Raw genomic sequence first — 12,316 nt, forward strand, 5'->3', positions numbered from 1 at the left:
ATGTTTTGTCATTTTAAAATTACAAAAAAAAAAAAAAAAAAAAATCAACATTTTTTTAAATTAATTATTTTACACACTCTGACAGCGCTTACGAATATTCTATATTCTATTCCATTCTATTCTATTCTATTCGGTTCTGTTCTATTCTGTTCTTTATCCTGGGAACGCTGTGGACGGTGTTTCCTGCCGGAACATTAATTCCGTAGGACTATAAACAAAAAAGATGGCGACCTTCGTTAGCGCGCTAGGCTAGCGGGACGACTTGTCAATTGGACGTCGAGCGGTCGTTGAGGCGGCTCACGGGTACATTCTCTGCACTGACGTGGTGTGTTGATTGTGTTATCATTCGCCGAATCTGTATCGGAGAACTGCACCAAGTGATCCCTTCGGACCTCGCTCGTTGGCTCCAGATGTTTTTCGACTTTTGTAGAGGTTACACTGTGAATAGGCACCTGAACTTGAAGCAGGGAAATTGATTCACCAGGTCGGTACATTGAGATGAGCGCTATCAGAACTGAACTTTAGCCTTGTGCAAGGCTCTAGTCTTATTTGTTTAGGTAAGTAAACGTACCTATCTATCCATCTATCTATCTATCTATCTATCTATCTATCTATCTATCTATCTATCTATCTATCTGTCTATCTATCTATCTATCAGTCTGTCTGTCTGTCTGTCTCTCTTGTGATTGTGAGGTAAGTATGCTACCAAAAAGGGTTGGATTTCTAAGATGGAGGTGAACATACTGTAATAAATGTTCCAATGGATATTGGTGGCTGTCCGGTAAATTGGCAGAGAATGACATTTGCATTCCCCGCGTACACCCACACTACATCACATTCTGTGACGTTTTGTTGTAGCTTACTATTGTGTTAGAAAATCAATCTGCCCTGCCTCAGGCAGTGTTGCCATTGCAGCATGCATGACGCTCAATATGTGAAGGACAAAAAAGAGGGCAGGGGGTGACTTTCTCTCTGTTAGCAAAACAAGTTAAAACTTGGAACAACGGCAATACTTGATTTTAATCAGTTATTCATTCTATATTTTATGTCCATTCCTCAGCGATCTATAACAGAGGAGAAGCTGACGGCTGAATCCTGAGCTGCCGCCATCGTCATGGTGATGAAGATTTTTTTCCCTCAGTGCTGTAACAGGGCAGACAGTGGACTGCTGGTGGGCCGATGGCTCCCGGGCCAGGACTCGGCTGTGGTCCTGGCCGTCATCCACTACCCGTTCATCCCGGGCCAGGTCAAACAGTACCTCCAACAGGTCAGTGGTGCGAGCGTTGATGTGTGTGAGTTCATGGAAGTGAAGAGAGCGGGAGAGAACGGCACGTAACAACGTGACACTGACTGCCTCCAACTACGGTACGCACGGGTCTTCCCAGATGCGGGACAAGAGCAGAGTGGAGCTGTCGGTGCTGGGCTCATGGAGCATGCCCAAGGAAGGCCAGGAAGGCATGGAGAGATTCCTGAGGGACCTGAGCACCATCTTCCCAGAAGGGCGCTGGCTCCAGATCAGCAGACAGATCGGCAAGACGGGCTTCAACTGTCATGTCCTTGACCGCGACCAGGGTAAGGAACCCTTTTATTGTATTATATGTATTGTATTATTATATTTACATTATGAATAATAAGTGTTGTTGATGGTAAAATCCACTCGGGATCTCTTCTTTTTTGTCGAAAAGAGTCTTACCGTCGGAATGAAATGAGCTCAGAAATACCTTTTTACACTCCACTCCAGTCCACTATGTGTTATACTATCGATTTTTCAGTTTTCCTTTTGTGAAAATTAGTGACTTAAGAGCCTCGGGCAGTGACTGTGTGTCTCACTAACCAACGGATGTTGTCAGATGGAAGAGCGGTGCAGCAAGCGGCCGAAAAGGAGGATAAAGAGGATGAGGATGGCTGTGGTGACGGTGGCACCGAGGCGGAGAAGGACAAGGCCAAGATGATCTTCGTCCACTACGAGCAGAGGAAGGTGATGCTGTCACAGCTGCACCCGGTGGAGAATGGCGTTCCCGAGCCCCAGGCCGCTTCCTCGTCAGAACTACGTCAGGTACACAACGTTTGGCTGGTGCAGACGATGAAGAGAAGATAGACCTGTGTGGAAGTACGTAAACGTCTGATTACATTTAGATACCGGCACTTATGAGACCTAAATCTCCGGCGTTTTAACTGCTTTGGGGTCAGTAGTCCAAATCAAGAGGGTTATCTCCCGCAGCACTTTTAAGGATTTTCTGAAGAAACATCCCGTGTTGTTATCGATATTATATACTTCGCATTAGCGTCCGATGAATCCGGCCTCACCAGTGAGTGTCCCAACTACGTGACCGTTCCCCTCATATCTGTTCCGCGTATCGATTCGTCCAGGTGTTTCGGACGGTGGCCCAGAGCCACCCGCTCTTCTTCCTGGACAAGTACGACGACGGCCCGCTGAAGCTGACCCACTGGCAGTCGGAGGGTCGAGAGGCCAGCATCATCGTGGAGCTGCTCAAGCAGGCGTCCTTCCCCCTGTGCGTGCTCGTCACCTGGCTGCTCTCCATCTGGACCTGGATCTGCAGCGCTCGGTGAGAGGAAGGCCCCGGCTGCGGGACACGCAGAGGCACCTACACATTTATAGCTATTTAACCCCCCCTTTTTTTTTTTTTTTTTTTTTTTTTTTTTTTTTTTTTCTTTCTTCCCTTTCCCAGTATCCTCAACCTGTACCCGCTACGCTTCCTGTCCAGTAAACTGTCCACCTGCCTCCAGCTCGGCTACAGGGCGGAGCACATGCACACGCTCGGCTCGACAAAGCGGGCGGCGGGGCACACAGAGTTTATGAGGTGAATATATCAGGAGGGTTATGTGCAAACATGATCATGTGCGGTGGGTAAATGAGCTAGGGTTCCAGTGGCTGCTCGCTGGCTCTCATTGAAAGTATTTTGTTTTTCTCCACACTTGTCACCTTGCCGCTCTCTCTCTGTGTCCCTCAGGAAAGCCAACATCTTGGTGTCCTTCTTGGTCGACGTTGCTCTGGGAATCTTACTCATCTCCTGGCTCTACAGAGAGAACCGCATCACCGTTCTGGCCAACGCACTGGTGCCGGCTGCCGATGTGAGTGTGTGTTTGTGAGCGTCCTGTGTTTATGTGTTAAGTTTATTTAGCCTCAGTTAAACCACTGCTTTAACACCTGCAGACTCTGTTCGATGCTCGATGTTTTCCCAGCAACATTATCTGGGACATAACCGGGGACTAGGAATAAAGCCTTGCTTTACCCACTGGGCCATGAAGGGAATGATAGTGTCAGGATGATTAGGGTTTATGATCGCCCCTTCATGGGGTATAATGCGTTTATAGTCACTCTGTTTTAGTCACTGTTTCTAAGAGAATTCGCAGCTGTTGAAAACACATAAATGTTTTGTAAAAATCAAAACATTGTAAAAGGGGAAAATACATAGTAAGATTGAAGGTTGTGTAATGACTGTATTTTATGTAAGAGGAGAGCGTGATTTTGACCAATGCCATGTTATTCACTCTCATCTAGCAACAATTTTTATCGGTAATAAAGTAACTTTGTATGTAACACACTCTTCTGAATTAAAAACTACTTTAAGGGAACTTTTGGTTTTGACCTGCACTCCAGTGATTTCCAGGCCAATGGTGCAGGTCCCTGTTCTAAGACCAACCACTAGAGGGCATCAGACCTCTGCTCGCTTCTCTAACTCTACCTACCCTACGGACTGACATTACATTACGTTATATCATTTCGCAGACGCTTTTGCCCAAAGCTACTAACATTGAATCATATAACTAAATGATGGCTACTTCACCCTAGTATTATTATAAGGTAGTATTCTCCCCAGCCTCTATCAGGAGTTTAAAACGAACCACCTGCATGTGCTGCTTGTCTCACAGTTTTATTTGTCTTTGGAAATACTTGTGTGTCTGTTCATGACTCTTAACAAACTCTTGGTTGAAGATGAATAAGATAATAATAATAATGCATTTATCATATTATGAATATTTATTTAACCAAAAGGATTATATTATTTTTTCATTCATAACAGTCAGTGGAAAATGTTGTGTTCATTTTGTATTACTTTGAGAACATAGATTTTGTGATGACTCAAGGTTTACTTCTCAATGACAAATATATATTATTGCTATTGCTATACGATTCATCATTATGCGTGTTTGTTAAAGTAAGTGAACAGATATTGTGCTACGGTGGTACCCTTTTTTTTTTTTAAATAATTTATTATTTTTCGTACATTTTATTATTTACATGTATTGTGCCTTTGTGTTGTTGTGTTAGCACGTGGCTAAGGAGCTCCAGGAGCTGCTGCAGTGGCTGATGGGAGCTCCGGCCGGGCTGAAGATGAACCGCGCGCTGGACGAAGTGCTCGGCCGCTTCTTCCTCTACCACATACACCTGTGGATCAGTGAGTCCCAACACACACACACACACACACACACACACACACACACACACACACACACTGGATGGGGCTGGATGATGTGGAGGAAATCATAAATAAACAATTTCAATCCGTCCATCCATCTTTCTATTCATCTGTGTAAGAAACGGAATCACAGTATCTGCCGATTTATTAAGAATTCTGCCCAAAATCTGTCCCCCCAAGATTCCAGACCTCATATCAGTTGAAACTTTCGTCCCTATCTTTTCATCCACTTTAATTTTCACCTCAGAGTTTTGTTTCTCACTACAGATGAATGATGGCGAACGGAAAAACGCCGTAACGTCAGCTCTCATCAGCGGAGGGCGGCGGTTGTGTTGACATGTCTTTCCCGCCCGCAGGCTACATCCACCTCATGTCCCCGTTCATCGAGGGCGTCCTGTGGTACGTGGGCCTCTCTGCCTGCCTGGGCTTGACCTTTGCCCTCTCGCTGCTGTCCGACATGGTGGCTCTGCTCACCTTCCACATCTACTGCTTCTACGTCTACGGAGCCAGGTAGCGCTCCGCCCATGGGCACCGAACTAGTCGCATTACAGTAGTGAGGGTTGTACACACAGCTCCCTATTTGTTTGTCTTTGGTGAGGCTGGAAGAAAAGAAAGATATGTATTCTCTGTTTTTTATGTCAATGTCATAAATTCAGGCTTTAAATTGTATTATAGTAGAAAAACAATTTAATCGAAATCTTGAGATATTCTGACAATATAAAAAAAAACCAATAATAGTAAAAAAAATCTTGAGATTTTTATGCCTAATGGTATTCATTAACATAATTTTAAAGTATTTGCAGAAAATAAAAATGCATAATTGCAAAAAAATTTAAAATAATAATAATAGACTTGATTTTCATGCCTAATTGTATTCATTAACAAAAATATACAGTATTTGCAGAAAATTAAAATGCAGAATTGCAGAAATCAAAAAAATATTATTATTATTAATAATAATAATAATAATAATAATAATAATAATAATAATAATAATAATAATAATAAACATGATTTATTTAATTGTATTCATTAACAGAAATATACAGTATTTGTGGATAATTCTGTAGTTTACAGCACACTCACTGCCTCTATTACCAGGTTACTGTGTGACTATAACACAATATATATTTAATAAATTAACTATTTTCTTCATTTTTATTAAATTTGTGCAAAGCGGCATAAGAAGAAAATAACTGTAAGTTAATTTTCTGATACCTGCACGTTCAAGGCCTTAATATTATGACATCGCCTCTGTGTCAACATTTACATTTACATTTAGTCATTTAGCAGTCAACAATGTTCTCCTTGATGACCAAATGTTGTTAAAATTCCCAGCCTACACACACAGACACACACACACACACACACACATCAGACATGAATAGGTATGCTTATGAATAGGCATGGTTGTGTATTGTTCAGTTTCATAACTAGGTCAGAGAATAATTGTTAAGAACACCTCATTGCCTAAGGTGTTCATGGTGTTCTAAAAGGTAGTTGCCGAGTGTTTTGATCCGTCTTCCTTCATTTAGGAAAAGTGTTATTGTCGTCTGACGCGTTGATTAATTCATTGATTGATCAATTCCCATTGAAGTGACTCGTTGGAAGCATCCGGTCGCACGCACGATAAACACCAAACGATGAACGGTGAAAATATGACGTTGTAATATGTATATTACACAGTATGTCATCAGGTTCTGAGCTCAGATAACAAGATGAGCCAGACGAGCGACAGGGTTCGGTAACAACGTCTGGCTGGTTTTCACACTTTAGCAAGGTGACTGCGTGTGTTATGCAGTCATCAGAGCACACAGTATGTCTGCTTCTGTACGTGTGACGGTGTTGAATGGAATAATTATCTGCAATGTAGACATTGAACTTCCACATACCGTCCCAATCCCCTCCATCACTTTTAAAAACGTAGACCTCAGACCAGGGCTTCTCAACTTTTTTTTTTTGGCCCTCGACCCTGTCTTTAGGTCCCCGAATTCTCAAGAGCAAATAAGAGATCGTGATAATTTTCTGTTTTCCTTGTATTATTATTTTGGAGTGGCCAGCACCGCTGATTTTAACGTTGCAATTCACATTTAGATCAACGATCAACAGACTGAGGCTGAATAGAACGTGCAGATACCCTACATGACATATCAGGAAATATGAATTGCGTCATTCATAGGCGGTTTTTTATTAGATCATAGAGCATGGATTATATAGAATATTGAATAGAAATTATATATTTCAAACCCTTTTTAACTCCATTTTTTGTTCAAAATATATAAATAAAATATCCATTTATCAGTGTTAGAAATGTCCCTCAGCCCTGCGTGCACATCAAGTTGACCCCAAGGTTGTCTGATTTTGTTTTGGTTTTTTTTCAATGAGCATCAGCAAAATCCAGTCATTCTCTTTATACCTGATGTGCTGATGTTGGCTTTGGTACCAGATTCTAGGATATGGGGATATTCTCCGATACCGATGTCCCATTTTTAGCCCGGAATCAAGAATCAAAGTATAAAACTTAAGTACTGTAATCTGTGCGTCCCGCCTCCGGTTCTGCCTTCTCTGCCTCCGTAACCTCCTGCAGTCGGTTAAAAAAAAAAGAAAAAGCAAAGGGGTGATTAATTAGTCAGGGAGACAATGTGAGGGCAATAGATTAAGGAGCGCCGTGTTGAGGCTTCTCCCTGGTGCTGCGGGCCCGAGCGCCATCGCGACGGCTGTGATAATAGCCTCAGATGTCAGAGAGACAGAGAGAGAGAAGGTTATCTAAATTATGTAGTGGGTCCCAGAAATGGCTTTCTGCCATTGAACGTAATTAAATATTACTCACTCTCCCCCCGTTACACGCTCCAACAGCCGCTGGGAAACGTCTCCCTCTCCATGTGTGTTTACGGCGGAGGAACACACAGCGATGTCGATTCTGAATTAAGGACGGTGAGAACCCTTTCGAGCGAGCGGCTCCAGCCACACCTCCTGTCACGAGGAAATGGAATAGAAATAGCAGCGGCGAGGGGGAACAAGCCTCGGCCCCGCGACGTGGAGCGGAGGGGAACCCTCGCGCGTCTGCCGCGTCTCCGCTGCGGTGGCTACACAAACCGAGCGGAACATTTCTATGTCGCGGCCTCCCATCGCGCCGGCGCCGTTTTCGGGCTGGCCGTTACTGGGGGAGTTGGGACAAACCCGCCGTTACGTGTTCTCGACCCTGGGCTCCTTTCTTCCCCGTTTCTTGCTCGCTGAGTTTTTGCCGCAGTGCAGAGTGCAGAGGTTCAAACGGTGTGAACCTTGAGCGCCAGGCTCGGCGCAGCGCCACGTCGAGGTCCCCCTCAGTGTGTTCCTGTCTGGAGCTGAACCCAGGAAATGATGGGCACCAGAGCCTGGCAAGAAAAATAGATCAATCTGGTTTGCAGGGGGCTTGATAGATGGATGGATAGACAGATAGATAGATGATGGATGGATGGATAGATAGGTAGATGGATGATAGATGGATAGATACGTAGATAGATAGATAGATTGATAGATAGATACTTTATTCATCCTCAGAGGGACATTATGGCAATAATAATAAAGCAATAGGATAAAAAATATGACCAAAAAAATAACAACATAAACAACAAATATATTCTAAAAATGTTCAGAAAGATTATAAAAAAAAATAATAATAATAATATAGTAACAACAATTAAATAGAAATCAATTAAAAATAAATAAATAAAATTACCCCAAAAAATAAACAGGGGAAAATGGGTCATATGCATGCACTAATAAATGTGAATAATAATAATAATAATAATAATATATGTCTTGCTGGGACTTACTGTAGCGCCATGAATACATTTTTCTCCCAAGTTCAAAACACATTTTCTTGGTCATATAAACTATGATGTCTTTCCTGACACCTTTGACAAATACCTGTTTCTTACGTGCCTCTGTTAGAATGTGCTTTGGTTTTCTGAGAAGGCATTTGTCCCTCATCCTTGTCTCTCTCTCTCTCTCTCTCTCTCTCTCTCTCTCTCTCTCTCTCTCTCTCTCTCTCTCTCTCTCTCTCTCTCTCTCTCTCTCTCTCTCTCTCTCTCTCTCTCTCTCTCTCTCTCTCTGTCAGGCTGTACTGTCTGAAGGTCTACGCTCTCTCCGCTCTCTGGAAACTCTTCAGGGGGAGAAAGTGGAATGTTCTGAGGCAGCGAGTGGACTCCTGCTCCTACGACCTGGACCAGGTATCACTGGCTGTGATTCACTCACTTTCTCTCCGCTCAATCACTCGTTCGCTCACTCTGGCCGAGACGCTCCAACGGACACCAAGCATGTCCAGCAATGCGGGCGGCATCATTTCGCGGGTTGAAAGTCAAAAGCGTTTGAGTCTGCTCTTCTGACTTTTCTCTTCCACGTTTACCTCTGGCACCGCGCCCTTTCCCCGAATCACGGAGGGTCATTTACGGTTTGCGACGGGACGGGGTTCGATCTGCACGACCCCTTCCGCGCCGCCTTGTGATCGGATCTCAGAGAGGAGCCGCTGCACACATATGCAGCACATACAAGATATGACAAATATGACATATTTAAATCAAATATGAGGTGGGATCTGGACTTTTTTCCATACACAATATCCAGATATAGAACCTGTGTTAAAGGTCTACTATCATTTTCTGATTTTTCAAATGAGCGCTTGAGATGTTTGTGTGTGTGTGTGTGTGTGTTTTTTTCCCCCCTTAAAAACAACTCATTAAGGCTTAGTAGACGTTGTTGAATGGTGTCAATCAGCTGAAATAGGAGACGTACGGGACCCTTAAGGAAAGAAAGCAGGTGTAAACGGAGCCCCCTGTCTGTGTGTGCGTTGTGCTGCAGCTGTTCATCGGGACGCTGCTATTCACCATCCTGCTGTTCCTGCTGCCCACCACCGCGCTCTACTACCTGGTGTTCACTATGGTAATCACACGCATGTACACCAACACGGTGCAGGGGAACCAGCCTCGCCCAAAACAACGGCATTTCATATGTTTTGCCAAACATCCTTCAGTGGTGTCAACCGGGGGTGGGCGTTGTTTGTTTTTGTTTTTTTCGCTCCACCGTGCGCCGCAGCTCCGCATGGTGGTGTTGCTGTTCCAGGGAGTTCTCCACCTCGCCGTCGACCTCATCAACTCCTTCCCGCTGTTTGCAATGGGCCTGCGCGTCTGCCGCTCCTACAGACTAGCAGGTAGGCACGCGGAGCTCATCGGCTTTATTTGGTTGGAACAGATTCAACATTAATGGCAAACTGTGCAAACCCTCCGACCCTGTTGTAATTGTTTTGGGGGTGTTGTTTTATTTCACTGTGAATCCCCTCCCCCTCAAGACAACATGTGCCGTGTCTTTGTTCGCTCTGCTTGTGTTTCTTACCCACATACCTCATTGTTTTCAGAGTGAATTCATCGTGATTATTTGATAAATCTGTGGAATTTTAATTTAGGCTACAAAATGGCAGTGAAATAAGGTAATAGGGTGTAAACAGCCATCTTGAAAATTGCTTCATGAAAACATCCTTACCCAGTAGTCCCTGTTTCATGACACAGAGCAAAGAGGGGTATTGACATTTTGGCCAAGTTGTACGTGGCGCAAATTCTCCTAAATTCTACAAAATCATCTCACATGACACCCTGCTCAATTTATCATTCGGTTGCTAATCAGGTCGAGAGAATACCCTCCTGTGGACTGATTCAATTATTTGGCAAAAATGAAGGTGTAAAAAGTCACACCTGCTTTGATTTCATCTTCAGCTCAGTAATAACATTGCTGAACTGCGGTGAAATCCTAAAGATACTCAAGGACTTAAATTACATCCAAGAAGGGTCTAAGGCCCACAGACACACAAATAAATACATATAATAAAGACGTTTGCTAAATATGAAGGTGAGTTGCATTTAAGTTTTGGGTGTAATGTTTTATAAAACATTTCATTTTTAAAATCGACCTAATTGTACTTACTATTGACCCAGATCACACAGCTGAGTGAGAAAAAGGGATGGATGGACGATGGATGTAGACGGATGGATGGATGGATGGATAAATTGATGGATGGATGGATGGATAATGGATGATAGATGGATGGATAGGAGCTGTGTATGAAGGAACAGAGGGCCAGCTGGCGTATTGGCTGAACATGTAGATGAAAGGCCGAGAGAGGTCGGCACACAAAATGTGTGTGTGTGTGTGTGTGTGTGTGTGTGTGTGTGTGCGTGTGTGTGTGTGTGCGTGTGCGCGTGCGTGTGTCCCCGCCCTGCAGAGGGCGTGAAGTTCCGCGTGCTGTGTGACGAGCCTGGGACAGCGCTGCATCTGCTGATGGAGGTGAGAGATAAGAGCCTTTTTGTTTTGACAGCGACACGCCACACACGCCCACCGTTTCGAGCCGGAAATATTTCTGCAGGGCACACCCCAGGGGGGAGTTGTTGTTTTCACCAGTTCATTGAAAATAATTCTATTTTTATATATTTTAATTTATCTTCATTATGTGTTTTCAATATGTTTTTTTCATTAGTTGTGCACCTTCTGCCCCATTCATTAAATGAATGTGCCTGCCAGACCCGGTTTACTATAAACTACGATAGTTTGCATATGTCCATTTTTTTATTTGTACTTTTTTTTTGGGGGGTGCGGGGGTCGTCAATCCCAGCGAGGGGGGGCTCAGAAAATAAAGGTTAAAACGCCGCTGATCTACCAGGTCTCTACTTCAAATTTGCATTTGACCTTTTGATTTCCCCCTCCTGCCCCCGCCCCCCTCCTCTTATCTCCAGATCAACCCGCTGAGGTGCAGCTCGGTGATCCAGATCTACCGGACCCCCACCTACTGCTGCTACCCCAAGGACTCCTGGGGGGCTCTGGCTCGAAAACTGTTTGTCGGAGAGCTGGTCTACCCCTGGAAGCAGAAGACCACCAAAACAGACTGAGAGAGGGAGGGAGAGAGACAAAGGGAGAGGGAGAGAGAGAGAGAGAGAGAGGAGAGAGATATGGAGAGACAGGCAGACAGGGAGGGAGAGAGAGAATGGACAGATGGAAAGAGCTCACACTGAATGAGGGAAGAAGGGGAAATGAAAACCAACCGTGATCTGGTCTGAAAAATGTGAAGTTGAAGATCCGTGCCATTGTGATTGTAAAGTGGTGTGTGAGTGTGTGTGTGTGTGTGTCTGTGTGTGTGCGCGTGTGTGTGTGCGTGTGAGGTGAGGATTTTCTAGAATCGCGTCTTTGTACGAAATCTCCTCTGAAATCAGGTATTAACAAATTAACTGCGTTGACCAGAGATTCTCGCTGTCGATCCTATATGATTAAACTTCTAACTTAACATTAGTTTTAAATCACTCTAACTGGACAAATCTTATTATATATGGAGAGAGATATTTATTAAGGTTTTGTAATGATACTTGAAATGTTTAGATTGAAATTATTCATATTTATGTAGATCTTTTAGTCGCTTTGCCCCCCCCGCCCCCCGCGTGGCTGCGTGCGTGTGTGTTTCCCAGGTGTGTTCGGTCGTCGTACATTCCACTGCGGGTGGTCGTTTGACGCACCCCGCTGCGGGGCACGGCCGGTCCGCCGGGTCATCTCTCCGTATTTGGCCAAAAGAGTCGCGTGCGGGCGTTTTGGGGGTTTTTTTTTTCCCGCACCCAGCCGACACAGTCATAAAGTGAGAGGTTATGATCAATGTTTTTTTTTTTTTTTCACTTTTATTACCCTTTATCATTGTTATCATTATTATTATTATTATTTTTACATATTTGTGTTTTTCATATTTACCTCGCTACACTAAGGTCATGTTTTGAACGTCGTTTAATCTTGTCGCCGTGTTGGACTTTTTTTTAATTTTTTTTTTCTTCCCAGCTTAATAAAATGTGTTGCTATGCCATGACCTT

General features: G+C 43.9%; 1 protein-coding gene across 2 annotated transcripts in view; it reads left to right on the plus strand.

The window, feature by feature from the left end:
- The first annotated feature begins 284 nt into the window (after nt 1-284).
- pigq (phosphatidylinositol glycan anchor biosynthesis, class Q) overlaps nt 285-12,316 on the plus strand; it is a 12,288-nt gene continuing 256 nt past the window's right edge. The window contains exons 1-14 of one of the 2 annotated variants that reach the window (XM_080008943.1): nt 285-557; nt 1,061-1,267; nt 1,386-1,572; nt 1,851-2,056; nt 2,371-2,567; nt 2,691-2,822; nt 2,973-3,093; nt 4,295-4,421; nt 4,799-4,952; nt 8,542-8,653; nt 9,282-9,362; nt 9,516-9,630; nt 10,696-10,757; nt 11,204-12,316. The exon at nt 11,204-12,316 is cut by the window's right edge and continues 256 nt beyond it. In XM_080008943.1, the coding sequence (XP_079865069.1) occupies nt 1,115-1,267; nt 1,386-1,572; nt 1,851-2,056; nt 2,371-2,567; nt 2,691-2,822; nt 2,973-3,093; nt 4,295-4,421; nt 4,799-4,952; nt 8,542-8,653; nt 9,282-9,362; nt 9,516-9,630; nt 10,696-10,757; nt 11,204-11,356 (1,800 nt within the window). In that variant the 5' untranslated portion in view covers nt 285-557; nt 1,061-1,114 and the 3' untranslated portion in view covers nt 11,357-12,316. The remainder of the gene's footprint in view (nt 558-1,060; nt 1,268-1,385; nt 1,573-1,850; nt 2,057-2,370; nt 2,568-2,690; nt 2,823-2,972; nt 3,094-4,294; nt 4,422-4,798; nt 4,953-8,541; nt 8,654-9,281; nt 9,363-9,515; nt 9,631-10,695; nt 10,758-11,203) is intronic. The other variant, XM_080008944.1, reaches the window with a different exon arrangement.

This window comes from Zeus faber (genome assembly GCF_960531495.2).
Source record: "Zeus faber genome assembly, chromosome: 11".
Lineage (NCBI taxonomy): Eukaryota > Metazoa > Chordata > Actinopteri > Zeiformes > Zeidae > Zeus > Zeus faber.